The 27,370-nt window shown below is 51.4% G+C and overlaps 3 protein-coding genes across 5 annotated transcripts in view; 1 reads left to right on the top strand and 2 right to left on the bottom strand.

Annotated features, from left to right (window-relative positions):
• Positions 1-650: 650 nt before the first annotated feature.
• Positions 651-12,629, bottom strand: TMEM127 (transmembrane protein 127). Of its 2 annotated transcripts, none has more exons than XM_023211488.2 (4): positions 12,468-12,629; positions 11,733-12,107; positions 1,851-2,015; positions 651-1,135 (listed from the first exon to the last, which is right to left on the bottom strand). In XM_023211488.2, the coding sequence occupies exons 2-4, from the start codon at positions 11,974-11,976 to the stop codon at positions 828-830; spliced, it is 717 nt and encodes a 238-aa protein (XP_023067256.1). In that variant the 5' UTR covers positions 11,977-12,107; positions 12,468-12,629; the 3' UTR covers positions 651-827. The 2 variants fall into 2 exon arrangements, with proteins under 2 accessions (XP_023067256.1, XP_023067257.1); XM_023211489.1 differs by having other exon boundaries at positions 11,733-12,084; positions 12,468-12,628.
• Positions 12,630-12,677: 48 nt separating this feature from the next.
• CIAO1 (cytosolic iron-sulfur assembly component 1) lies at positions 12,678-18,598 on the top strand. Its single transcript, XM_023211487.2, has 7 exons — positions 12,678-13,104; positions 13,931-14,079; positions 14,235-14,346; positions 14,449-14,537; positions 15,080-15,281; positions 15,924-16,011; positions 17,679-18,598. The coding sequence occupies exons 1-7, from the start codon at positions 12,966-12,968 to the stop codon at positions 17,917-17,919; spliced, it is 1,020 nt and encodes a 339-aa protein (XP_023067255.1). The 5' UTR covers positions 12,678-12,965; the 3' UTR covers positions 17,920-18,598.
• A 2,428-nt stretch (positions 18,599-21,026) lies between these two features.
• The window catches only part of SNRNP200 (small nuclear ribonucleoprotein U5 subunit 200), a 30,533-nt gene continuing 24,189 nt past the window's right edge, over positions 21,027-27,370 (bottom strand). Inside the window, exons 36-46 of one of the 2 annotated variants that reach the window (XM_023211485.2) lie at positions 25,801-25,909; positions 25,160-25,349; positions 24,898-25,062; positions 24,619-24,740; positions 24,192-24,335; positions 23,912-24,088; positions 23,459-23,619; positions 23,282-23,363; positions 21,943-22,035; positions 21,693-21,844; positions 21,027-21,269 (exon numbers count right to left, since the gene is read on the bottom strand). In XM_023211485.2, coding sequence (XP_023067253.1) covers positions 21,701-21,844; positions 21,943-22,035; positions 23,282-23,363; positions 23,459-23,619; positions 23,912-24,088; positions 24,192-24,335; positions 24,619-24,740; positions 24,898-25,062; positions 25,160-25,349; positions 25,801-25,909 — 1,387 coding nt within the window. In that variant the 3' untranslated portion in view covers positions 21,027-21,269; positions 21,693-21,700. Of the gene's footprint in view, positions 21,270-21,418; positions 21,845-21,942; positions 22,036-23,281; positions 23,364-23,458; positions 23,620-23,911; positions 24,089-24,191; positions 24,336-24,618; positions 24,741-24,897; positions 25,063-25,159; positions 25,350-25,800; positions 25,910-27,370 lie in introns of those variants that run through there. The other variant, XM_023211484.3, reaches the window with a different exon arrangement.

Genomic DNA, 27,370 nt, shown 5'->3' with positions numbered 1-27,370 from the left:
GGGCTGCCACGGGCTTGGAAGGAGCTACAGCCCAATATTGCAGAGCCAAAAGGAATGGGATACATGTCTAAAAAGGGACAACAGTCTTGTCCCTATTTTAAAAACAGAATATTGTTGCTGTTGCCTGGTTTTGTTTTTTTCCTTTTAAAACCACTCACATTTAAAAGGTGAAGGGCTGGGAGACGTCGTCACCCGCACGCTGGTCCTCGACAGGCACCAGGGCCTCACAGGAAGCAGAGAGGGCAGCAACGGCTCTGCCTTCCCAACAGCGATTCCCTCTCCCCATCCACCAGGGCACATGTGAGGAGAAGTCCAAAGAGTAAAGTGCACAGAACTCTCGGGAGCAGGTGGCCTGGGGGTGGGTCACTCCGAGAAGGAAGGGGTCTGGGGGGCGTCAGCCCAGAGCTGCAGCTGTGGAGCAAACACTGACCCCCGTGAGGTGAGCCTGCGGGCACAGTCCCCTTTCCCTTGGGCCCTCTGACACTTCTTTCTGGGACTGTCCACGCTCAGCAGCTCTCCAAGGAAAGATACGGCCCATGCTGCAGGGAACTGGGATGACCTTCCCTGGCTGGTAATGACTCACGAACGTGAAGGGGGCAGGATGCGGCAGGAGGGAAAGAGTACATTATAGAAAACCAGTGGGCCTCCGCTTCTAAGAGCAGGGATACTTGGATGACCCTAAAGGCAGAGTCTCTCCTGGGGAAGGTTTGGAGAAGATGGTCAGGATCCTACCAGTGAGGCCTGCTGGGGAAAGGAGCTCCTCTGGGTGCGAGAGGAGCTGCAGAGTTGGGGGAGGGCCTGCCGAGGAAGAGAGCCCAAGGCTGGCATTAGGGTGTGTAGGCAGGGGGTGGCTGGAACTGGTTGATGACCTCATATTCCGCCGGGTAGGGCTCGTTCTCCTCCATCTCGGAGAGCAGCTCCAGAGCCTGCTCCTCTTCCTCTGTGGGGTAGTGGCGCAGGAGGTTGGCTGCCGTGGCCAGGATTGAGGCTCCACCAGCTCCTGCCACCAGGTAGAAGCTAACGGCGAAGGTGACATAGACCTGGGATCCATGGTACTTCTTATGCTGCTGCTGCTGGGCCAGGATGAGTTCAGAAGCCCAGTAAGAAAAGCCAATGACGGTGGCACACTGCAGGACTAGGGGACAGAGGGACAGCACAGAAGGGGAATTAGTAAGCACGCCATAGCCGGGGTGCTTGAGGACCCAATCACAGCCTCTCTACCCAAACCCCATTCTCAGAGAACCTGCCTGGCCCGACTCTGCAAGGAGGAGCTCTCCTGGCCATGGGATTCCTGGCCCGAGGCTGGGGACAGCAGTCCGACCTGATCTGGGCCAGTCAGATTCTCTCTGTCTTAAGGAGCAAACAGGGTCATGCAGGTTGGGAGCTGGAGTAGGCACACCACAATTGGAACCAGCACAGCAGTGCGGGCATGAGGGAGGAGGGCAGCTGCATACAAGAAAAGGCGGGTCTGTAGGGAAGCAGGAAGCTGGAGAGGAGAGAATCTGACCAGGAGCTCCAGGTGAGACATGGGAGATTGCCTGGTTCCTTCTTCACTCGTGTCAGGTCTGAGCTTCAAATGCCATTTTAGAGAGCTGTGAGCTTCTTTGTGGAATTTCTAGCAACATTTCCCCTCTACAGCTGGGCTGAGTGGGTTTGTGATCCTGGCATGTTAGCAGCTAGACTGGAGCAGGCTGCTGACACCCTGACACTCTGGGAAAGACTGGAGCTTGGCACATGAGCTCCTGGAAGGGTGTTTGCTCAGAGAAACCGGAGCCCTCACCGGCAACTCAGACAGGATGCCCCTGCCCCATAGCAGTTCCTCCCCCACTACAAGCAGGCCCTCAGCTCACCCGTGAGGATATGGGCGAAGGCATAGCGACGGGTGATCTTCAGGGCGGGATGCTTGGGTCCAAAGACATCCAGAAGGAAGGCGGAGAGACTACACAGGATGCCCAGAAAACAGAAGGCGGCGATGACCCGCAGGAGCAGCACTGTCTGGGGATTCATGCAGAAATCTGTAGGGGGAGAACCAAATTTTCAGGGCCCCAAGTAACGCCTGGTGCAGGAAGCCCGCACCCAGAAGGAGTCTGATCCTCTCACCAGAGTCTCTGGAGGACACTGTCTTAGCTCCTGCTCCTGGGTCGTCTGCAGGGAGCTGGAACAAATTCCACACTAGCAAACAGAAGCCCTCTGGGCCACTGCTCTCCTATACCTCAAGTCCTTCTCTCTCCAACAGGACTCACCTGAGTGCAGGACTCTGCTTCACTGTCTATGCCATGCCCTTCTAACCATTTTTAAAGACCTGACATGTTAATGCTAGAGGATACTTTGAGCTGGCAGGAAAAGCCTGACTTTGGAGCTGAGACAGCCAGAGAGGCTAAGACCACACAGGTCAATTCATACTGATTCTCCATGTACTCATTCATTCCCTTTTTGTTCCAAAAAGAAGCTGAACTTGAAGATACTATGCTAAGTGAAATCAACCAAATGTAGGACAAATATTTTATAATTCCACTCATATGAGATACTTAGAATAGTCAATTTATAGAGACAGAAAATATAATGGTGGTTGCCAGCGGGTAGGAGAGGGCAGAACAGGAAGTTATCATGTAATGTGCACAGAGGTTCAGTTTGAAATGATGAAAAAGTTTTGGAAATGGATAGGCGTGATGCTTGCACAACAATGTTCATGTGCTTAATATCAATGAACTCAACACTTAAAATGGTTAATACTGGGTGGCTGAGGCAGGAGGATTGCTCAAGGCCAAGAGTTTGAGATCAGCCTGGGCAACACAGTGAGACCCCGTCTCTTTGAGAAAAAAAAAAAAATTAGCTGAGCATCGTGGTCTTAGCTCCTTAGGAGGCTGAGGCAAGAGGACTGCTTGCGCCCAGGAGTTACGGTAAGCTATAATCACACTACTGCACTCCAGCTTGGATGACAGAAAGAGACCCTGTCTCTTAAAAAAACAAAATATTGGCCAGGCGCAGTAGCTCACGCCTGTAATCCCAGCACTTTGGAAGGCTGAGGCAGGCAGATCACAAGGTCAGAAGATCGAGACCATCCTGGCGAACATGGTGAAACTCTGTCTCTACTAAAAATACAAAAAGTAGCCGGGCATGGTGGCGCGCACCTGTAGTCCCAGCTATTGGGGAGACTGAGGCAGGAGAATCGCTTGCACCCAGCAGGTGGAGGTTGCAGTGAGCCGAGATCCAGCCTGGTGACAGAGTGAGACTCTGTTTTTTTTTAAAAAAAAAAAAAAAAAAAAAGGTTGGCAGGGCACAGTGGTTCACGCCTGTAATCCCAACACTTTGGGAGGCCGAGGCAGGTGGAACATCTGAGGTCAGGAGTTCGAGACCAGCCTGACCAACATGGTGAAACCCTGTCTCTACTAAAAATACAAAATTAGCCGGGCATGCTGGTGCAGGAGAATCGCTGAGGCAGGAGAATTGCTTGAACCTGGGAGGTGGAGGTTGTGGTGAGCCAACATCGCGCCTTCACACTCCAGCCTGGGCAACAAGAGTGAAACCCCATCTCAAAAAAAAAAGGTTAAAAATGCTGTTTAATGTTATGTATATTTTACCACAATAAAAAAAAAAAGTAAAATAAAGAAAAGAGGAAGAAAGAAGTTGCAGCAGTTTAGAGAAATGTGCAGCTACAAGAAAGCATTACATAGATTTGTAAAGTTGGTAGACTACATCATCGCATTTAGTTTTGCTCCTTCCCTGAACTCTGCAAGAACAAAAGAATTCTTTTAAAGGGCAACCCACACAAAAAGAAAGGGAGGTATAAAACAAGGCTCCAAAAACTGGAAAGTAAAGGGACACAGACCTACCTAAAAGGGACTCGGCAGACTCGGCAGAGCTGGGGACAAGCCGTCAACAGGAAAAGCTAGAAAGCAACCACATTTATGCCACAAAAGCCCCAGAAGGTTTGGACAGTGCCAGTGTGCACACATCAAGGGTACAAATGAAGGAAAAGGAAGAGGCTGAAAGAAAAGACGCAGTACTCAAGGGGTTCCTGGGGGTCATGGTGCAGGGAGAGCCCATGACAACAACCACGCACCAGACACACAGTGCGACTTGTACTTCCCTCCGGTACGTCAGCCATTCTTCAAAAAGCATTTCAACTAGACGACACTGTCTGTCTCCTTTGATAACTATGCAAACTGCAAAAGCTCCCAGAAGCATAGGGCTGAACCAAAAAGAAACCAGGCCATGATTAAGTATTTTAAGCTTTAATAAAAAGTAGGAAATGGGGCCGGGCACAGTGGCTCACGCCTGTAATCCCAGCACTTTGGAAGGCTAAGGTGGGTGGATCGCCTGAGGTCAGGAGTTTGAGACCAGCCTGACCAATATGGTGAAACCCTGTCTCTACTAAAAATTTAAAAAATTAGCCAGGTATGGTGGCATGCACCTGTAGTCCCAGCTACTCAGGAGGCTGAGACAGGAGAACTGCTTGAACCTGGGAGGTGGAGGTTGCAGTGAGCCAAGATCACATCACTGCACTCCAGCCTTGGTGACAGAGTGACTCTGTCTCAAAAAAAAAAAAAAAAAAAAAAAAAGCAGGAAATGGGCCTTAACTTCCTCTCCTTCCTCTGTTACAGTCACTAGCAAGTTCTTCTTTTATTTAGGTCATGGGTCACCAAGTGACTTAGGAAAATTTGGAAAGGGCTGGCAAGACTCAGGCTATATAGCGTCCTTTCCTGAACTTGATCTCAGGCAGAGAGGGTGTGGGATGTGATCATCGATCTCTAGGACGCACCCAAATCACTGGGGCACCAGCTGAAAGCGTGTTCCCAGGTCCCCAGAGAGTCCGAATTCTAGGTCTGGAGCAGGGTCTAGAAATCTGGATTGTAACAAGCAGCCTAGGTAATCCCCATGCAGGTGATCCAAGCCTCACACTTCAAGCAGCACTGGTTCCAGACCTCAGAGGAAGGTGGACTGGTGAGGGAAGGTCCAGGAACCTGGGGACGGGACCTAAACCCAGCAAAGATGACTTAGCCCAACAGATGCCAGCGTCACAGGTTCTGGGGAGAGGGAAGCCCTGGGCCTTTGGGATTGAGCACGCAAACCCTGCCTCAGGCTCAGAGTTCGCCCGGCAGAGGCTGGCTGGGCCCACACAAGGCTCATAGGCCTCTGTCTGGCTTTGGGTCACCCACCAAGGAGCCCTCAGAGCTACCTGTCACGATCTCTTAAGAGAAATGTGCAGCTACAAGTAAGTATTACATAGATTAGGAAAGTCGGTAGACTGTATCATCACATTTAGTTTTGCTCCCTCCCTGAACTCTATGAGAACAAAAGAATTCTTTTGTCTGCTGACCATCTGTTTTGGGCCCAAGCATCCAGTCTGGGTAGCTGTCTACTGCCAAAAAGCCTGCCTGTGTGTGAGCCCTGCCTGCAACTGGGACCAGCCTTCATTGAACCCGCCCTGCGGTGCTGTAGTGCATGGCGCCTCAGTGAAAGAAAAGCTCTAGGAGACAGGGGCTATCTCCTGGCTTTATTGTAAATATTATTAAGAGCTGGGAGAGTTCTTCTTGGGGTCCATGTGGCATGTGGCAGGGATGGGGCAGTGCTCTTGTAGTTAACCTGCCAGAGGCCACACGCCGCTCTGCCGCAGGCCATGTCAGATTCCACTCTCATTACTAATGAGGCCAGGCACTTAGGAGTAAGAAAAGTAATACGTGGGGGCTTCAAGGAGCCTGTATTGTTTCTTTGGCTGGATGGTGAGCACAAGGATGTTCATTTGATTATCCTTAAAAATGTACATCCATGACATATACTCCTATTGCCTTATGTTTCATTATACATGAGTTTTAGGAGTAAGGAGACATGAACACGATAAAAAGCTTCCGCGAGGACGTCCCTTCCCTTGTGGGTGTCCACCTGCTCCTCCCCAAAGGCAAATATTGTTGGAGGGGCCTTGTACACCCCTCCTGGAACAGCCTGGGCACACAGAAGGGCCAAGTGCCCCCCGGGGGATTTACCACAGCTCGGATGAGGAGTTGGGGGCTCCAGGAGGTGAAGTGGCTTCCTCCAGGCCACACGCTGCAGAGCTAGATTCCAAACCATGGTCAGGCTCCCCTGCACTGTGCTGCTCGGAATCACCAAGTACCAGAGTCAGCCACTGTATTTTTGCCTGGAGATAACCAATCAATTCCTAAAGAGTTGTGCGTGAATGAGGGATCAGAAGCCAACAGGAATACCGGCGGAGCCATCCTCGGAGCCAGCTGCTAAGCTCACTAGAGGAACAGCTTGAAGCAATGAAATCTCTCAAAGAAGCAAAAAAGGTTTGGGTTATTAAGTCCTCACATGGGGAATTATTGGGCAAAGCCTGCCAGGCATGGTGTCCAAGCTCCTGCAGCACTGCGACCATCAGAGCCTGCTCCACGAAGCGGTCAGGACACCAGGAAGGCTCGGGACCCGTGCCGAATCCTAGCTCTAGCAGAGACTGTGTTACTCTGGGCAAGTCCCTGGACTGCGCTGGACCCCTGCTCTCCCATCTATCCACGAAAACAGTAACATCTGCCCCACCCACCACCAGGGCCTGCTGGGTCAGCCCGTGAAAGAGCAGCCGCCTGGACTGTTACTAACCAGAGGCTGCTTCAGCTGGGCCAGTGTGTCCCCTCGGCAGGCCTCTCCCTCTTCCACCAAGACCTCCCCGACCACACATGTCAGCCTGTGTGGACCAAAGCCTACTAAAGCCAGACTAAGGGCCCACCCTACAAGTGAGACAATATGATAGCGAGAAGAGACTTCTGACCTCACACTCCGACAGGTTTTGTTTCAATGTAACTGCCTTTCTCCACTCCAAAGCTGTGAGTAAACCCTCATGGTCAGTAGAAAACCAAGTGTGAACTTCCCGCTGGGTAACGTTAACAGACACCCCGGGGGCCTGCCCCATGTAACAGGCGGGCTTTCCTCAGAGGGTCTCAGAGCACAGCGGAAGAACAGGCAGTTATCCCAGGCAGGCTTGGAGCCCAGCTCAGAGGCTCTTCTGGAGTCAGCATCTCAGTGTGTGTCTCTCCTCCCTCCCTAGACATCAGGACAGCGGGGAAGGTGACAAGCACCTGCTCCCACGAGGGACTGCTAAAGAAAACCCCTGAAGGTTATGGATGTAGGATTTTATTTGAGAGAGAAATGGCACGCAAGGCAGGACCCTAACTTGAAATTCAAGCCAGTGGTATAGTCCACGATGCCCTGGCTAGACACAGAACACCTCCTCTCCTCCAGCTGTGCTCTGGCCTGTTGATTTTGGTAAACACTGCTTGGTGGTGCCCTCTAGTCATCAGGGAAGTAGGCAGCTGTAACAGGATCCCATGAACTGACTTTGCTCAAGGTCACTGGTGAGTCACCGGGCTAGATTTGTTTTGAAGGTCCTGCCTCTTCCTGCCTATCTGCCCATTGCTCTAACCACTCCTGACCCAAACAGTTTGCAGGCAGAAAGGCTAAAGGGACTCCTGTCCTACCCCGCTCCCTCCTTGCTGGAGTCCCTGTGAATTAGAGACACTTCCCCAACGCCCCAATCCCTCTTTATGCATCTGTGCACCCTGCTCAGCCTCTCCCCACTGTGACATTTTTTAGCTTCCAGACAGGCCTGTGCACAGGCCTCTAACAGAGCCCTCTAGTGCCCAGCCAGGTTATCCCACAGAAACCAACAGGCCCCGCGGGACCTGGCAGTGTCAGCTGCCCGGGTCACGACCTGTCAGGCACACAGGCTCTCCCTGGAGGCCTTTGAGCTTCCACTGGCTGCTGCCAATTGAGATTCACCTGACTTCTACTCCCCAACTTCCTCATTCTCCAAAGATGCTTCCTGGGGCTGTTGCCAGTGCTCTTTGGTGGCCACACTTGAGAGGCAGAGAGTCTCAGAAGAAAGGACTGACTACCTGGGGCCCCTCTTTCTGGAGCCATTAGAGGTCTGAGTCTGTCTCCACCCAGGGCCAGGTTGAGAGCTGTGTGAGAAGCAGGCACCGCGTGCTGGAGCACTGGAGAAAACCCATGATGAGGTCTTTTTTAGAAAAAGGGTCTCACTCTGTCACCCAGGCTAGAGTATGAGCCACAATGATAGCTCACTGCGGCCTCGAACTCCCGGACTCAATAGATCCTCCTGGCCTCCTGCTTCAGCCTCCCAAAGTGCTGAGATGACGGGAGTGAGCCACCACACCCAGCCCAGGATGGGGTCTTTGGAGCCAGCTTTCATTGGCTGAAGCCTCTGAAGCTTTGTGAATGACAATGGTAGAGTGGCTTTGCCCTGGGATCACCAACTAGAGCCTCAGCACTGCGGTGATGAAGTTATGACAAAAAGCACAGCTTTGGCTGGGCTTGTGATAAAACTCAACTAGAACAGGAAGGTGATAAGCCTTGGGCAGCTTTGATGGGAAGTAAACTCAGAGCTCACTAAGGTGTTGCGGTAAGAGTATGGACTTTGGAGTCAATGTCCACTCGGATTAGCTGAGCAAACCACCCAGCCTCCCTGCACTGGGAGCTTCGTGAAGTGGGGCTGATGACAGTACCAAACAGAGATGCTGTTTAGGAGGAAAACGCAGGCCTGGCGTGTGCTTAGTGTAATGTCAAAGTGTGGCACTCGGGCAGGGGCTGAGAAAGGGTAAGGCTGCTCCAGGGCCTGCTGGCTGCCTGACTGCCATCACCTGCAGAGACCTGCAGGGCCTGTTCTCCCTCTGGAAGTATCTATACGCGTCTGGGAGCCGTGGCTCACGCCTGGAATCTCAGCACTTCAGGAAGCCAAGGCGGGTGGATCACCTGAGGTCAGGAGTTTAAGATCAGCCAGGTCAACAAGATAAAAGCTTATCTCTACTAAAAATACAAAAATTAGCCGGGTGTGGTGGAGCACCTGTAATTCCAGCTACTCGTGAGGCTGAGACAGGAGAATCGCTTGAACCCAGGAGGCGGAGGTTGCAGTGAGCCGAGATGGCACCACTGCACTCCAGCCTGGGCGACAGAGCAAGACTCTGGCCCCCCCAAAAAAAATCTATATGCACCACATCTGCGCTTGACAGCTCTGCTCCCTCCTGAGATGTGGAATACTCCAGGCTCCCAGGTCAGGACATCTGTTAGGCCCACTGGGTATCAAAAAACCAGTAGGTACAAAGAAAAGGGAGAGAAGATGCAATCAGGGGCCTCCGTGATTCTTCTGTGATAGCTCATGAGGTGCCACTGCCAACTCTCCTATTCAAGACCACAAAGTGCTCCTAGGAGACGGCCACAGGCAAGTGAGTGGAAACTACACACACATCTCTAAATATGTGAGCAAACGTAACGAAAAGGTTAAGAAAACATGCTTTGCAAAAGACAAAACGGGGCCTGAATAATTTCTTCCTTTTTTCTTTTTTTTTGAGATGGAGTCTCACTCTGTAGCCCAGGCTGGAGTGCAGTAGTGTGATCTGGGCTCACTGCAACATCACGTCCCAGGTTCAAGCGATTCTCTTGCCACAGCCTCCTGAGTAGTTGAGGCACCAGCCACCAGGCCTAGCTAATTTTTGTATTTTTAGTTGTGATGGGGTTTCACCATGTTGGCCAGGCTGATCTTGAACTCCTGACCTCAGGCGATCCGTCTGCCTCGGCCTCCCAAAATAGTGGGATTCCAGATGTGAGCCACCATGCCTGGCCTGGCCTGAATAATTTCTTAGAAAGGGTAAATACACATGTGAACAAAGAAGAACCTGCACCAAGAATTTACTTCTTTTTTTTTTTTTTTTGAGATGGAGTCTTGCTCTGCTCTGTTGCCCAGGCTGGAGTGCAGTGGTGTGATCTCGGGCTCATTGCAACACCTCCGCTTCCGGGGTTCAAGCGATTCTCCTGCCTCAGCCTTCAGAGTATCTGGGACTATAGGCGCACACCACCACACCCGGCTCATTTTTGTATTTTTAGTAGAGACAGGGTTTCTTTCACCATGTTAGCCAGGCTGGTCTCGAACTCTTGACCTCAGGCAATGAACCCACCTCAGAAGCACGAGCCACCGCACCTGGCCTTTTTTTTTTTTTTTTTGAGATGGAGTTTTGCTCTTGTTGCCCAGGCTGGAGTGCAACGGCGCGATCTCAGCTCACTGCAACCTCTGACTCCCGAGTTCAAGCGATTCTCCTGCTTCAGCCTCCGGAGCAGCTGGGATTACAGATGCCTGCAACCACGCCCGGCTCAAAAATTTACTTTTATTTTTAACATGCCTTCGACAAGGATACACACCAAAGTTAAATAATTATGAGATTGTTTCTTATGACAGCTGAAGTAAAACAAAGGATAAAAACCATACATGACACAGCATCATTTTATATTGGCATCAACAGATGTGGGGTAGTCCCAGCTCTGCCACCCCCAACTGGGTAGCCTTGGGGACATCATTCATTTTTCTGAGCCACAGCTAAGCACACCCCATGCGGTGCTAGATTTCAGAGATCTAGCTTTCTAGATCCGATGGGTCTAGTGGTGGGAAGGTGGTATGTGTGCTTCAAAGAAAGCAAGTACAGGGCAATGTGCCAAAAGAAAAACCACCAAGACTCACTCAAGCTTAACGCTCTTTGTACCATTAGCAACATGACACAGAAAAGGCTGCATATAAGGCCTCTGTCGTGTGCATAACTTTGGCTTTAATGAGCCACCCCAGCAAAGAGTACCATGAAGGTGAAATCTGGAAACAACCAGAAGCCCCCAACCTTCTACAAAATCACCCTACAGCTTCTCAAACTCAAGAGAGATGGAAAACAGTAAGAGAACACTCAGAGAAAGGCAACATTTGGCCACAAGGATGAGGCTTTTCAGCCTAGACCTGCAGTAGCAGAGTACTGTCCAATGCACAGCGGGGAACTTGGACCTTTTCACCGAATCCTGGTGCCTGAATCCTTCAGGAGGGAACATGAAGATATCTAACAGGAGGTGCTTCTGATAGGCGGTGCAATAAACTTCTGGAATGCATCACAGCCAGGGAATAGCACGGAGAGGATATAAGACCTTCAAGATGGCTCAAAAGACCTTGGGGTTGATGAACTATGCTGTTCATAGTTGGGTAAAAAGCATTGTTAGGGTAAAAAGCAAGTGATACGGTCCAGTCCTGTCCTCACACTACACAATTTTTACTGGAGACAAGACTGGGCAGGATGAACTACGGGGCCCATAGGACCCTCCCATAGTCTGCTGTCTATCTGGCTGGAAAGCACGATGATGAACAAAGCAACCTTGCCTTTGTCAGGCACACTTATAATGGTTCCAAGAGCCAAATTCCAACTGTTGAACTGAGGGTGGCAATGGGACGGTCTTCCGATTACCTAAAATGCCACAGATCCCCTTCTCCAATACACATCCGATTACCATAGAACTCTAAAATACCTTTTAAATCCTAGCCATATCAAAAGTTCCTTTTTCTCCATTAATCAGTCTGCCCCGAAGAAGCTTTTCCGTATCTCACAGACTCTCAGAAGGGGCCAGCTAACCGTGATACCTAGCACCCTTATCTTTCCTCGATACACAGCGTCCTTCCTCCAGCAGAATCCGAAAATAGTAGCAGTCCGGATTAACATGGCTGTGAGGAGTAGGTGCTTAGCTGAATAACATCAGAATTAATGAGGGGCCGGACCCCAAACAGAGCCACCTGGTGGGCATGAACACCAGGCAGCTATGGGGCCATTTCCTTCAAGCAAGTGTCTGGTCCCTGGCTATCTCTGCTTCAGCCAGAACACATTCTGCCCCCCACCGAGGCCTGAAGGGCCAGCGCGCAGCGCCCTCACCTTTCAGCAGATCCGGGTGCACATAGCCCAACACGTCGGAGACCCCCAGCTCCTGGCGCGAACAGGTGCCTCCGTGGATGTGCAACCAGGCAGGCTCGGCGAGGGCAGTGCACAGCGCCGTGATGGACAGGGCGCCAGGCAGGGCCGAGGCCAGGCTACGCTCCGGCTGCTTGGGCAAAGCGCTGCCTCCCGGACTCCTCCGCCGGCGCCCGCCGGGCAGCCCTGTGCCTCCGGGGGCGTACATGCCCGGGGCCGCCCGCCGTCGCTCCGCAGTCGCTGCTGGTCGCCACCGACCTCCGCGGGGCGCGCAGAGCCTGACAGTCCGGTGGAGGAGAGCAACGCTCCGGGCTCGCTGCAGGTGAGGCCGGCACTGGGCTGTCAAGGTTGACACCAGAGGATAGGGGGGTGGGACCCAGTGCTGACGGAGACGGGGAGGGCTGCGGGGATTCGGGGGGCGGAGACAGGAGACTCGGGAATGGGATTGCGGGACGAAAACCGGACAGGGCCGGGGGCCAGATGGGGTCTGGGCAGAGTCGAGTCTCCGGGGGGCGGAGGGATCGGGGATCGGCTACCGCGGGAGCAAAGACCCGGACTCAGGGTCTCGGCCAGAAGGTGCCGAGGGGCGGAGGACCGGGCTGGGCCGCGGGGATCGGGGAACGGTGATCTGGGACCGGCGGTTTGGAATGTGACCTGTGCGGAGAAAAGACCCTCCCCACGCCGCCCATTGTTCCTCACCAGTCAGCAGGCCACAGGGCTGGGATGGCGCCGCTCAGCCCAGTCACAGGCTTCTCGGCGGCCGGGGGCCGAGCGTTCCCAGGCCCCAATCCCGCAACGCCCGGACAGACCCGGGTTCGATGCACTTCCGGCTTCCTCCTCCTCTGCCTCCGCCTCCTCCGGTTCCCCGCCCCGTCCCCCTCGCGCGTCACAGCCTGGGCGCGCCGCCGGCTCTGCCCGGGCCTCACGGGACTGGTAGTTCGAGGCGGTCCCGCGATGTTTTCCCTGCCGAAGTGAGGGGAGCGACTACAACTCCCAGAGGGTATCGCGGCCGCAGCAGTGGGCAGCTGAGTTCCCGGGGCGACCCCGGTCCTCCGGCGGAAGCGGGAGCCTCAGTTGGCCGCGGAAGCCTGGAGTGGGCGGTACGCAGACGCCCGCGGTGAGACCCGCTGTCTGCGCCGCGGATCCTGCCCGCCCCCACCTCCTGCCCGCCCCCACCTCCCCGTGCGTCGGGCCGCCATGAAGGACTCGCTGGTGCTGCTGGGCCGTGTCCCGGCGCACCCGGACTCCCGCTGCTGGTTCCTGGCTTGGAACCCCGCGGGGACCCTGCTGGCCTCGTGCGGCGGCGACCGGAGAATCCGCATCTGGGGCACGGAGGGTAAGGCCCAGCCTGGCTGCGCGGCCCTCGGCGCTGAGGGCTCCGCTTGCGCGTCGTGCGGGCGCTCAGCCTGCGGGGGAGGCTGACCCTGTTCCTGGCTGAGGGAGAGTCGGATGTTAGCCACCCCCAGAAGGGCTTTATAGGCAAACAAGTCTGCGACTGCTGGGAGGAAAAACGTCAGCAGACAAGTTGAAATGTCGAGGGAATTGTGGTAGCTGCTGAGGAAGGAAAATGGGAAAAGGAGGGTGTTAGGAAAGTGACTTTCAGAGTAACTTGCGACTGGATTGTCACATTTTATCCCGAGGGCATTGGGGAACCAATAGCAATTTTAGATTAGATTTGTTTTAGAAAGATGCCTCCAGAGGCTGGGCGCGGTGGCTCACGCCTGTAATCCTAGCAGTTTGGGAAGCAGAGGCGGGTAGATCACCTGAGGTCAAGAGGTCCAGACCAGCCTGGGCAACATAGTGAAACCCCGTCTCCATTACAAATACAAAATTAGCGGGGCGTGGTGGCGGGCACCTGTAACCCCAGGTGTTCTGGAGGCTGAGGCAGGAGAATCCCTTGAACCCGGGAGGCGAAGGTTGCAGTGAGCCAGGATTGTGCCATCGCACTCCAGCCTGGGCATCAGAGCAAAAACTCGGTCCAAAAAAAAAAAAAAAAAAAAAAGCCTCCAGAGGAAGTAGAGTCAGTTGCATCTTTGTAAAAGCTGTGAAAGACACTCCCTGAGCTTTCCCCCACTGGCTTGACTCCAGTGCTAGCCCCCAATATGGAATGGCTTCATGGTGCTGCACCCAGCTCCAGAGCCTGGCCTGCGCTCCACCTTTAGGTGACAGCTGGATCTGCAAGTCTGTCCTTTCTGAAGGCCACCAGCGCACCGTGCGGAAGGTGGCGTGGTCCCCCTGCGGTAATTACCTGGCCTCTGCCAGCTTTGATGCTACCACTTGCATTTGGAAGAAGAACCAGGATGACTTTGAGGTACCCAGGCTGGTTGGGACCAGAATTATTGCCTGTTTCCTCCCCAGAGCTGGTTCAGGAACCTGAGCCAACCTGCGCCAATTGGGCTGTACCCATGGGAAGGGCCTTAGCGGTGTTAGCTGCTGTTAATTCTCATTTTCCTTCTCCTTTCACAGTGTGTAACCACTCTCGAGGGCCATGAAAATGAGGTCAAGTCAGTGGCTTGGGCCCCATCTGGCAACCTCCTGGCCACTTGCAGCCGAGATAAGAGTGTTTGGGTCTGGGAAGGTGAGTCCAGGTCCCTCCAGGTGGATTGGGACCCACCTGACACCCCGCTCCGTGTCCGTGACAGGGTCGGCTCTTGGGTTCCCTTCTTTTTCTCTCCCACAGTTGATGAAGAGGATGAGTATGAATGTGTCAGTGTTCTCAACTCCCACACACAGGATGTCAAGCATGTGGTTTGGCACCCAAGTCAGGAGGTAAGAGTCAGGCAGGGTCTCTTGTGGGAAGGGCTCTGGTGTGCAGGCTTGTGCCCAGCCTTCCTCTGCTTTTCCGCCTTAATCTAGCTTTTACAGGGACCTCCATCTGTGAACAAAAAACATTAGTCCGTTTATAAAAACAGATCCGGCTGGGCGTGATGGCTCACACCTGTAATCTCAGCACTTTGGGAGGCCACAGTGGGTGGATCATCTGAGGTCAGGAATTCAAGACTAGCTTGGCCAACTTGGTGAAACTCCCTCTCTACTAAAAAGACAAAATTAGCTGGGCGTGGTGGTGCATGCCTGTAATCCCAGCTACTCAGGAGGCTGAGGCAGGAGAATTGCTTGAACCTGGGAGACGGGGGTTACAGTGAGCTGAGATCATGCTATTGCACTCCAGCCCGGGCAACAAGAGCGAAACGTCGTCTCAAATAAATAATAAAATAAAATAAAAACATAAAAGCAGATCCCTGGGACTGACCTGTCCTGCACTTCGTGGGCCACACAGACACATGTTGGGTCTCCTTTCCCTCTTCCCCCAGCTCTTAGCTTCTGCCAGCTACGATGACACAGTGAAGCTGTACCGGGAGGAAGAGGATGACTGGGTATGCTCTGCCACCCTTGAGGGCCATGAGTCCACTGTGTGGAGCTTGGCCTTTGACCCAAGTGGCCAGCGCCTGGCATCTTGTAGTGATGACTGCACTGTGCGTATCTGGCGTCAGTATCTACCAGGCAATGAACAAGGTGAGGGTCCATTAATAGAGTATTTCTAAAGAAGTACTCTACGTCTAAAGTAGACTCTACTTCTAAAGTACTTCTAAAGAAGACCCATCTCTCAAGGGGTTCACAGTCTGCTAAGACACATACATGAGTCGGAGCAAATGGGGGTAAAAGGTAAGATGTGCCACAAGAGGGCTCGGGATAGAGTACTGGAACAATCAGGAAAGCTTTGTGGAACAGGGGCCGTTGCATCTGAATTTGAAAGGGTATGTAGGATTTTAACATGAGAATTTCAGGTGAGAATTCCAATTGGAAACTCAACAGCTTTTGTGAGTAAAGATAACAATGGCGGGAATGCTCAGACTTAGTGAGGCGTGGTCATTCGTTTAAATGGGGCATAGGACATCAAGGGTTTGGAGAGGAATAAAGTGGGTTGGGTTGGCTGGTGGGTGGCAGCAGAACAGGGACGTTTCCTTCTCGGAATTCTGCTTGAGAAAGGCCGGTCTGGCCAGAGTGTGTAAGGCAGATCAGCAGGGATGGGTACAGGAATGGAGACGTGGACTCATAATCAGTTGAAGATGAGGGTGAGGGAAGCTAGGTTAGGTTCTCCTTTGAGGCGCCGGGGACATAGGAACGTCTGAAGTGTAAGAGAAGTCTGCCTTGCAGGGGTGGCGTGCAGCGGCTCTGACCCCAGTTGGAAATGTATCTGCACTTTGTCGGGCTTCCACTCAAGGACCATTTATGACGTTGCTTGGTAAGACTCCATCCCCTACCCCCATCCCATCATGCCCCATGCAGTCCTCTGCAACCCTGGGGGAGTGCTTAGGAATTGAGGGCAGCCACCCCCATTCCTTATCAGGCCTGACTCTAACATGCTGCTTTACAGCTGGCTGGGCTGGCATTCACAGGAGTAGGGAACAGTCCCGGGCTGTGAGGGCAGCACCAGCACTTGGGGTTCACACAGCTTGTGCCATCCAGAAGTTATCGAATCTGTGCATTCATCACTGGGTTGTTATTTATTTATTTATTTTGAGACGGAGTCTCAGTCTGCACCCCAGCCTGGAGTGCAGTGGCGTGATCTTGGCTCACGGCAAGCTCCGCCTCCTGGGTTCACACCATTCTCCTGCCTCAGCCTCCCAAGTAGCTGGGATTACAAGCGCCCGCCACCATGCCCGGCTAATTTTTTTTTTTTTTGGTAGAGATAGGGTTTCACCGTGTTAGCCAGGATGGTCTCGATCTCCTGACCTTGTGATCTGCCCGCCTTGGCCTCCCAAAGTGCTGGGATTACAGGCATGAGCCACCGCGCCCAGCAGTGGCTGGAGTTTTTATGGGTAACGCTGACTCTGCCCTTGCAGAAGCTGGAAAAGCTGCACCATTCATATAGGACAGTAGGTCAGAGGGTAGTTCTGGCCCTGAGAATTGATCCCTGGGAAATAATCTAAAACAGTGAAAAAAACTGAGTACTCAAGCTTGCTTTATATTAGCGAACATTTGAGAATCATCTATTCAACAAAAGTGAACTTAAGTAAATTATGGTAGAACTTAGCTTGCTATATCACTGTTTAAAGAAAGGGGTTAAGAGTACTTTATGATGGGGTGGGGAGCGATGGGTCACGCCTGTAATCCCAACACTTTAGGATGCCGAGGTGGGTGACTCATGATGTCAGGAGTTCAAGACCAGCCTGACCAGTGTGGTGAAACGCCGTCTCTACTAAAAATACAAAAATTAGCTGGGCGTGGTGGTGCGCGCCTGTAATCCCAGCTACTTGGAGGCTGAGGCAGGAGAATCGCTTGAACCTGAGAGGCAGAGGTTGCAGTGAGCCGAGATTGTGCCACTGCACTCCAGCCTGGTGAAGGAGCAAGACTCCATCTAAAAAAAATAAATAAATACTTTATGATGGCTGGGCCCAGTGACTCATGCCTGTCATCCCAGCACTTTGGGAGGCTGAGGTGGGTGGATCACTTGAGGTCAGGAGTTTGAGACCAGCCTGGCCAATGTGATGAAACCCTGTCTCTGCTGAAAATACAAAACTTAGCCGGACATGGTGGCACATGCCTGTAGTCCCAGCTACTTGGGAGGCTGAGGCAGGAGAATCGCTTGAACCTGGGAGGCGGAGGTTGTAGTGAACCATCTCAAAAAAAAAAACCTTTATGACATGGGAAACTGCTTATGCCAAGTGAGAAAAGTGCAGTTCATAATTGCATGTTGTTTTTTAGGGTAATCATAGTAGGGGAAAAAACTAGATTGCAGCATCTGTGGATATAAGTGGGTGATATTTGTGACTCCTTATTAGTTAAGGAAACATTTTAATAAGAGGTTTTTAGCCGAAGCCTGAGGTTAGAGAAGAGAACAGGCCAGGAACCATGGACCAAGTCTGGCCTAATTTGTCAGGTGTACCACTGATGTCACTTTCCTCCCAGGTGTCAGCTGACAGGGGCTCTGGCTACAGCTTGTGGGGACGACGCAATCCGTGTGTTTCAGGAGGATCCCAACTCGGATCCACAACAGCCCACCTTCTCCCTGACAGCCCACTTGCACCAGGCCCACTCCCAGGATGTCAACTGTGTGGCCTGGAACCCCAAGGAGCCAGGGCTGCTGGCCTCCTGCAGTGATGACGGGGAGGTGGCCTTCTGGAAGTACCAGCGGCCTGAAGGCCTCTGAGCTACCTCGATGTCGGACAGAGTAATGACTCCCCAGAAAATGTCGTAAGACTTTCCCAGCCCCTGAGAAGACCAGGAGGAGCATCCTTGACCTTCATTTAACTTGGCTCACTTCTCTTCAGACTTGGGTAGAAGTATGGAGCCCCAGAATTGCTCTCCTTCCCCTCCTTTGACGTGAGGCCTTCAGTAAAGAGCTACAGAACATCATTACCTTGTTATACCGCAGATTTTTCTCGCATTAGGGCACAGTGTTAAATTCTTTGGAGGTAAATATACTATTTATAATCGCTATATATAGTAGGAGGGGGTGTGTCTCAGGCCTTTCTAAAGTTGTAAGACTTAAATAATCCATCTGCATCCCAAGTCCTATTTTATAAGGATATTCATAGAAGAATTCCATGGTGAATCCTTGTCCGAAATAGGTCCTGCCTTCCCAGTTTGTGTAAATCTTTGCATTGAAGACATTCAGTCAATACTGAAGGAAATTTTTTTTCTGAATGTAGGTTTGAGTCAGGGGCACCTCTGCTTTCCCTTAGAAACCCTCATATACCTCCTGCACCGTGAAGCTGTGATGGCAACGGGGGATAGAAAAAATGGGGAAAGACAAGAAAAGGGGGAGTTATTACTGGCCACAAGCCCTATATTCTCAAAGGGATGCAAATTGGTTCTTCAGTAGGGATTAAAAACGCTGCCATCGGCAGGCAGTTTTCAGGCACACTCAAGTCGTCTCCTGACAGTTCTACGTGGACGTGACAGTGGTCTCCAAAGCTACAGCCTTCCCCTAAGTTTCAGCCGTGACCTTAGATTTTAGAAAGACAGTGGGGCGATACCTAGAGTAGTGGTCCTCGAAGAATGTGGTCTGCAGATCCTGGGAGTCCCAAGACCCTTTCAGGGAGGATGTGTGAGGTCAACTGTTGGCACTGCGGCGTGAATCAAGGTGGTGGCAGCAAACTTCTAGTAGTTTTGACATGTCCTTGTTAGAACAAATAACAGTGATGAACTATACTAAATGTTGACCTAGCCAGCGCTGTGGCTCACACCTGTAATCGCAGCACTTTGGGAGGCTGAGGTGGGTGGGTCACCTGAGGTCAGAAGTTCGAGACCAGCCTGACCAACATGGAGAAACCCCGTCTCTACTAAAAATACCAAATTAGCTGGGCGTGGTGGTGCCTGCCTGTAATTCCAGCTACTTAGGAGGCTGAGGCAAGAGAATCACTTGAAGCCAGTAGGTGGAGGTTGCAGTGAGCCAAGATCGCACCATTGCACTCCAGCCTGGGCAACGAGCGAAACCCTGTCTCAGAAAGAAAAAAAAAAGTTAACCTTGAGAACACTTAGACTCTGAGACGACTGAAAGCATGCATAAAGCCCCTCTGCTGTGCACTGAAGTATGGATGCCTTGAGGAAAAGCAGTGGTACCATTGAGTTGCAAGCTGAATTGGCTGTGTTCAAGGCATGCCCTTTAGAGTTGAAAGAACTAGCAGATTATGGTATTTACACTTGAATATTTGGCTGACATTTTCTGGGAAATGAATGGAATGAGCCTCTCACTTCAAGGGACACAACTGATAGTGTTGCCAATGATAAAAGAAAGCTTTCAAGCAAAAATCAGAATTTCTGAAAATCTGTACTCCACCATGAGCTTTATTGTTGGGGATATTAACAAATGTGATTTGTATAATAAAATGCATTTCATCTGGAAGAATTCAATGAACCAGTTTTCCAAAACCAGTACGTGATGTTACAAAATCATACGTGGCTCGAAGATTCATTCAAAAGTGTGACAGGCCAGTGGATTTTAATGTATTAACAATATAAGAGTGCATCAAGTTTTCAGAGTCCACATTGCCTTTAAGAAACTATCACTTGTAGGCCGGGCGCGGTGGCTCAAGCCTGTAATCCCGGCACTTTGGGAGGCCGAGACGGGCGGATCATGAGGTCAGGAGATCGAGACCATCCTGGCTAACACGGTGAAACCCCGTCTCTACTAAAAATACAAAAAATTAGCCGGGCAAGGTGGCTGGCGCCTGTGGTCCCAGCTACTCGGGAGGCTGAGGCAGGAGAATGGCGTGAACCCGGGAGGCGGAGGTTGCAGTGAGCTGAGATCCAGCCACTGCACTCCAGCCTGGGCGACAGAGCAAGACTCCGTCTCAAAAAAAAAAAAAGAAACTATCACTTGTAGTAAGCCGGGTGCGGTGGCTCACGCCTGTAATCCCAGCACTTTGGGAGGCCGAGGTGAGTGGGTCACAAAGTCAGGAGTTCAAGACCAGCCTGGCCAATATGGTGAAAGCCCATCTCTACTAAAATTACAAAAATTAGCCGGGCGTGGTGGCAGACCCCTAGTAGTCCCAGCTGCTTGGGAGGCTGAGGCAGGAGAATCCTGTGAACCCAGGAGGTGGAGGCTGCAGTGAGCCCAGATCGTGCTACTGCACTCCAGCCTGGGCGGCACCGTGAGACTCCGTTTCAAAAAAAAAAGAAACAGTATCACTTGTCTTGGCATCAGAGAACAGCCACAATTCGCTGAAGAGGCCGTTTAGAACCCGTCTTCCACCTGCGTGTCTGTGTGGAGTCAGCTTACTGCAACGAAAACCAGTTTGGATGTAGAAGCAGCTGTAAGAATTCAACTGTTTCTTATAACAAGAGACTAAAGATACTGTAAAACGCCACTCTTCTCCTTGGATTGTTTTGGAAGTTATTCTTCACAAAAAATGTTAACATGGACGGGGCATGGTGGCTCATGCCTGTAATCCCAGCACTTCTGGGAGGCTGAGGTGGGCAGATCACTTGTGCTCAGGAATTCAAGATCAGCCTGGGCAACATGCTAAACCCTGTCTGTATTTAAAAAAAAAAAAAAAGTTAACATGATGATTTAAAAGTGCGTTAACCTAGAAGAAAAGCTTTTTGGGGCAACCTCTGGAACTGAAAAATAGATTTGTTATTTAAAAAGAAAAAAACCTCTTTGAGGTTCTTAGTTTTTAGTAGCGTAAAGAGGTCCTACCACCAAATCATTTGAAAACTGCTACCCTGAGGAAACTGCCCTTCAGACTCATCTTTCAGTTTTGTGTGCATTTAGTCTAAAGAACAGAAGGTAAGAATTTGGAGACAATCAGATCTGGATTAGAAAACCTGTTTATTAAGACTGGGTCACATCCAACTGGTACATTTCAGTGTCCTTTCTGGTGCTGCCTCCCAGGAGCAGACACTGCAGATTTCAGAACACCCATCTAGAGAAACGCCTAACCTGTGATCTAGCTTCCGAGGCTCAGTGTTGGTTCCTGTGGTCGTCCTGATGTGTGGGTACCACTGGGGCCAGGCCACAGTCGGATGTTCCCTCCTCCAGGCTGACTCACAAGGCTGCAGGGAACAGCACGCCTAATGAGCAGGTGTGTCCTCCAGAAGCACTCATTACAAGCACGTTTCTGGCTAAAAAATAACCAGGTCTTTCTGGCCATGCCCTCAGGTTGGAGAAAGAAAACTTAATTTGGAATCACTGCAAAGACAAATGGTTTCTACAAATTATTTTATTAGAATATCAGACTCAAAAGAACTACCAGGAACATGCCTGAAAATGCTATCTATGATTTATGCTTCCCCCGTGACACCTGCTGTCACTGGATCCAGAGTGAGCAAGGGAAAAGGAAGTGGAGGTGGGCAGGGACGGCACCAGCCCTGGCTGGCCAGACCTCAGGCCCACAGACCTGGTCCCCACAACCAGGATCCCTACAAGGTACACATTCCTAATTCAGGCTCGACTCTCCTTTACCCAAGAGTACATGCCTCAGGACTCAATCTGAATCACTGTCCGTCTCAGCTTCTTTCACATCCACGCTGAATTTGTACTCCTGGTCACATCCCATGTAAGCGTCACTCATGAAGTACAGAGTGTAGTTGTGGGCGCCAGTGGCTGGGGCCACAAAGTCCAACTTCACCTAGAAAGAGCAGGCAGAAATCATGAGCATGGACACGGGAAGCATTCTCACCCTTCCCCCATGCCGGAACAAATGCTGGGGCCAGTGGACACACTCACCTTGGCCTTCTGCTGGAGGGTCAGCCTCTTGATGGAGATGAGACTATTGGACTTCGCATCTCCAATCACCACCCACCAGCCCTCTTCACGTTTCTGCAGTGATCCAAAACCAAGAATTTCAGCATGTAAAACTTGATGGCCATAGGCAGCCATGAAAACAGTTACGGTTACAAAAGAAATAACAAAAATCAGATAGCTTTCCAAAGTGTCTTCCCGAAATACAATTAGATACAACATTTTAATACTGTCAAAAGTTGTCTCAAACAGGCTTAATTATTTAAGTAAGTAGATGAACTCATTTGTTGGTTCTGGCTCATTTCCTTGTGCCAAGGTACCTTCTCCCGCTTAGTACCTGCTGTTAAGTCCAAGGTACTACTATTAGAGGTCTAGTCTTTGGGGCCTGGGAGCTTTGAGTTCCTTAGAGATACTTTTAAATACAGGGCATATCTGTCAGATGAGAAAAAGCTTAACCCAGAGCTGAATGTGCACAGAGATGATCGCCAGCAGGCCTTGCAGCCCTGTCTACCGGCCGCCCCACTGTCACAAAGACCAGGAGTCCTAGTTAAAAGCACTCGTTACTCAGAGCCTGTGAATTACACATGACAGGATCTGGTTTCCGCTGTCAACCTTCAATTCTTCTCCCATATAAAGAGAACCAGAATTAATTTCTGGTGGTAAAAAACCAAGCACCCAGAAACCCAGTAAGTGGCAGTGACAAAAAAGAAGAAACAACCAGGAAAGCCCAAGTGTCCTGGAGCCATGGGAGTTAAAGACAAATGCATCCGAAACAGCCAGAGAGATGGAAATATTGCATGACTGACGGGTTTAACAATGACCAGTCATCTAAATCTTTTTTTTTTTTTTTTTTTCTGAGACGAAGTCTCACATTGTTGCCTAGGCTGCTGTGCAGTGGGGCAATCTCAGCTCGCTGTAGCCTCCACCTCCCGGTTCAAGTGATTCTCCTGCCTCAGCCTCCCGAGTAGCTGGGCCTACAGGTGCCCACCATCAGGTGCGGCTAATTTTTGTATTTTTAGTAGAGATGAGGTTTCACTATGTTGGCCAGGCTGGTCTCGAACTCCTGCCCTCGTGATCTGCCCACCTTGGCCTCCCAAAGTGCTGGGATTACAGGCGTGAGCCACCGTGCCCGGCCCTAAATTGTTTAAGCAGAAATAAACAGAAAAAAAAAAAAAAACCCATAGCCTCAAGATTAATTCTCAGCCTTGTAAGCTCATTATCAGTCTAAAGTTTCCCTCCCTCAGGGACAGTGTGCGCTTGTACCATGCACCTAGCCAGCGGATAGGGGAGTTGACACCTGGCCAAGCCAGCTACCAGGACGCACCTGCGGGAAGAGGGGCGCAATGACGGGGCCTGTGACTTCCTCCTCGCGCTCCAGCTGCACCAGCACCACAACTGGCCCGCCACTGCAGGGGGAGAGGAGGGGCACACATCAGTGATGTGGCAGTGGGCTCCCAGCATACTATCATGCTGTGCCCAACAGGTACTACCTCTGGCTCACCTGCGGATGCTGTCCTTATCCACCACCTCATAAGACAGTTCGATATTAGGGTAGCGGTTACAAAAGCGAGCCACATCTGCAATCTGGCTGTCAGTCAGCTGAAGCAATGCGTTCCGTTCTTCATCCTCCATCTCCATGATGTCGAAAACACTCTCCACTCCCTGCAGTGAGTATTCAGACGTCAGGAAAGAGAGAACACAGGCCAACAGCAAATGACACAGGCGCCAAGAGCTGCTAATTTTACCTCCTACACCATCAAGTCATCTAGAGAAAACAGTTGAAGAACACGGCCCACAGTTGGCAGCCTCTCTGGCATCTCAACAGGGAGCACCTTCAGAGGAACCATAACTACAAGTTTCACTCACTGAGACCCACCTCCCACAACCCGCCCTCGGTCCACAACACTAGGCTCTCAGGCTCGCCCACCTGACCCTCTAGGCTGACCCGGCTCACCTTGTCTGTGCAACGTTTGATATGCTCTGAGGTGAAGTGTGGCAGCTGCTTCAGGTATGAGTCCTTGGACCACATGGCTTGGGTGACCATCTGGGCCAGTTCCATAGCTGCCAGAGCAGGGCTGAGCCACCCATTGCTGGAGAGGACATCCACACAGGCCTGGATAAGCCGGATTGCCTGCACACGAAAAGGCGTACCAAAGTGGGCGGGGTTGCAGCTGAGACGTCTGGAGCACCACTGGCCCCTCAGCCCCACACCCACACCCACACCCACACTCTACCTTACTAAGGATTTCCTCCGTATCTGACTGCAACTCAGCACTCAGCTGCATGCGGGACAGGTGAGCCTGCAGGAGCAGGTTGGTCTTGACGTGCGGATCATTGAACTTAGGGTTATTCAGCTTGTGGGGGACCTTCTGAGCCAACTACGAAGTGGAAGAAAAATAGTTGGTGATGAACAGGTGACCCTGCCTGAGACGGGCTCCGGCCAAAGCCCCACGTGGCCCAGGCTCACACAGCCCTTCAACACCCCGAGGCACGTGGGTGGCAGTGGGATGGAGATGGGTGTGAGGGAGGTATGGAGGGGAGGACATATGGCGGGGGTCGGGGGATGCGTATGGGGGTGTTGGTGGCAGGGATGCCATGTGCTCCGGGCACACAGGCAGAGTTTGTTGTCCCAGGATGTTCTCCTGACGCTGCTGTCCTCACCTGCCGCAGGAGGTTGTCTTCATGGTGCCGGATGGGAATGTTCTCGTACTCGGCCGCATTGGAAATGATCTCGATAAGCCCTCGCACCTTGGTCTTGGCATTGAGGGACATGCTAAAGAGCTCTGACAGAAAAAGGACATTTGAGAGAAGCCAAAAGCAGGCGGAGGAGGAGCAGAACTGCCTGGGCTCCCCTGCTCTCCCCTGCGGTGCCATCCCGCTGACAGACACGGGCGGACCTCTCATCCCAGTGGACAGGACACGGGCCGTGCCGGGCCTCACCAATGGTGGTGTAGTTGATGTAATAGTAGGCAGCGATCATGCCCAGGTTCAGAGGCGCCACATCCATCTCGTCCTCGATGCTGATGCACTTGGACTGCTCCAGGTCACTCAGGGTCTGCTCCACCAGCTCTGACAAGTGGTCAGACAAGTGACGATGGGAGATGCCTACGGAGGTAAGAGGTGAGTGGGGAGCCTTGAGAAGATGCCCAGCAAAGGCTGTGAGAACCACCAAAGAATCACGTGTGCTCCCGAGGCCACTGACCCTGCAGGTTGTAGTAATTGGGGTTCTGTGTCATGCGGCGGTACAGAAAGGTCCAGGTGAGGTAGTCCACAGCGTCCTGCTTGTTCTCAATGGTCTTGGTGACGATCTCAGCATTGAAGTGGTCATGCATACAGTGGTCCAGGTGAGACTCCACTGGCAATGGCTCATACAAGAACTTCTTGAAGAAATCCTGTGGGTTGGAGAAGGAGAAGCATTAATAAAGAATTAGTGACAACATGGTCACAAAGGGCCAAGGGCAAATCAACAGGGCATGGTCCCCGTGTGAGACCTAACTAATACCAAAATGGAAGAAGCCACACGTTTAGAAAGTGCGTTACTGGCGACAATACGCAGTGGGAACAGAGGCACAGCGAGTCACGAGGGCAGAGCAGTGGGCAGCCCAGTGAGGAAGGAGGGAACCAACTAGCGGGCGAAGCCCTCAACACGTGGAGCCAACGGCAGCAGCAAAAGCAAAAGGCAGCAAAATTCCAAATGGGTGGCAGGCTCGTTACAAAGAATTGTGTAAATAAGAGAGGCAGAAGTTAAGAGACTAAAATTACTGAAGACATCTATCAAAAGAAGGATTAAAGAATCCATTCTGAGGCTCCGGATCCAAGAGGCTGCATGAGTCCAGGACTGACCTTCTTGGAGCCCTGACACATGATGACGCAGCGTCCCTCATCGTCCTGCAAAGGGCGGTTGGCGTGACCCACCATCTGAAGCACGTCGTAGATGGGGTAATCCACATAGCTGGTGACAGATGCGGGGAAAGAAGGAAAAGCCGCCTCAACACGGAGACCATGCTCAGGAGGCCCGACTCCCTTCGCCAAGTAACAGTAAAATGTAAATACGGGGAGGCGTGGTCAAATCACAGCACGACTCTGTTTATGAATCTCTGCACTTAGAACTGGCTTCACTGGTTGGCCTGTACGTCATTTTAGCATTTAGTGTAACGGCCATGAATTTCCTGCTCAAGTGCCATGAACCAGGCTATAAAACTATCTAATGCCAAAACCAAAATAACTCCCTATTCGAGGATCAAATACATAAGTCAAACTTCCCAAACTTTTCTCCTTTAATTAAAAAAATTTTTTTTTTATTTTTTTATTTGTTTTTTGATAGAGCATCTTGCTCTACTGTCCATGCTGGAATGCAGTGGCACAGCCACGGCTCACTGCAGCCTTGACCTCCTAGGCTCAAGGGATCCTCTCACTTCAGCCTCCAGAGCAGGTGGGACTACAGGTGAGCACCACCACACTTTCCAAACTTCATAGCTGTGCATTTCATGAGTCATCAAGTCACCTGACTTTAACCCAACCTAGAAGTAGGTTCAAACATTAAAAATGAACCTGTAAATAAAATTCATTTCAAACTAATCTGCATTTCGGGAAAAAGTTATTAAGCATTGGGCCAGGCACCATAACTCACGCCTGTAAAGCACTTTGGGTGGGTGAATCATCTGAGCTTAGGAGTTCAAGACCAGCCTGGGCAACATAGTGAAAACCCATCTATACAAAAAAAAAAAAGGCAAAAATTAGCTGAGAGTGGCAGCACATGCTGGTAGTCCCAGCTGCTTGGGAGACTGAAGCAGGATGATTGCTTGAGCCTGGGAGGCAGAGGCTGTAGTGGGCCAAGATCATACCACTGCATTCCAGCCTAAATGACAGAACAAGATTGTCTCAAAAAAAAAAAAAAAAAAAAAAAAAAAAAAAAAATGCAGATGTTTTTCTGAGAATGATTGACTCTTCTAACTTTTTTTTTTTTCTTGAGATGGAGTCTCGCTCTGTTGCTCACTCTCAGACTGGAGTGCAGTGGCGCAATCTCGGCTCACTGCAACCTCCGCCTCCCAGGTTCAAGCGATTCTCCTCAACCTCCCAAGTAGCTGGGATTACAGGAGTGTGTCACCACACCTGGCCTTTTTTTATTTTTTTGAGATGGAATCTCACTCTGTTGCCCAGACTAGAGTGCAATGGCACGATCTTGGCTCACTGCAATCTCTGCCTCCCAGGTTCAACTGATTCTCCTGCCTCAGCCTCCTGAGTAGCTGGAAGCACAAGCGCGTGCCACCATGCTCAGCTAATTTTTATACTTTTAGTAGAGACAGGGTTTCATCATGTTGGCCAGGCTGGTCTGGAACTCCTGACCTCAAGTGATCCGTCTGCCTCAGCCTCCCAAAGTGCTGAGATTACAGGCATGAGCCACTGCGCTCAG

This window comes from Piliocolobus tephrosceles, chromosome 15, assembly GCF_002776525.5.
Source record: "Piliocolobus tephrosceles isolate RC106 chromosome 15, ASM277652v3, whole genome shotgun sequence".
Taxonomy (NCBI): domain Eukaryota; kingdom Metazoa; phylum Chordata; class Mammalia; order Primates; family Cercopithecidae; genus Piliocolobus; species Piliocolobus tephrosceles.
The sequence above is the reverse complement of the archived record's forward strand: the minus strand, read 5'-3'. Positions and strand labels throughout refer to the sequence as shown.

Excerpts from the sequence above, each read along its gene's own strand:
- CIAO1 (XM_023211487.2), top strand. The coding sequence starts at position 12,966 with ATGAAGGACTCGCTGGTGCTGCTGGGCCGTGTCCCGGCGCACCCGGAC. Across the intron at positions 13,105-13,930 it reads CCGCATCTGGGGCACGGAGG|GTGACAGCTGGATCTGCAAG; the intron begins GTAAGGCCCAGC and ends CTCCACCTTTAG. Across the intron at positions 15,282-15,923 it reads TCTACCAGGCAATGAACAAG|GGGTGGCGTGCAGCGGCTCT; the intron begins GTGAGGGTCCAT and ends TCTGCCTTGCAG.
- TMEM127 (XM_023211488.2), bottom strand. The coding sequence starts at position 11,976 with ATGTACGCCCCCGGAGGCACAGGGCTGCCCGGCGGGCGCCGGCGGAGG. Across the intron at positions 2,016-11,732 it reads GCACCCGGATCTGCTGAAAG|ATTTCTGCATGAATCCCCAG; the intron begins GTGAGGGCGCTG and ends CTCCCCCTACAG. Across the intron at positions 1,136-1,850 it reads CTTCGCCCATATCCTCACGG|TCCTGCAGTGTGCCACCGTC; the intron begins GTGAGCTGAGGG and ends TCTGTCCCCTAG.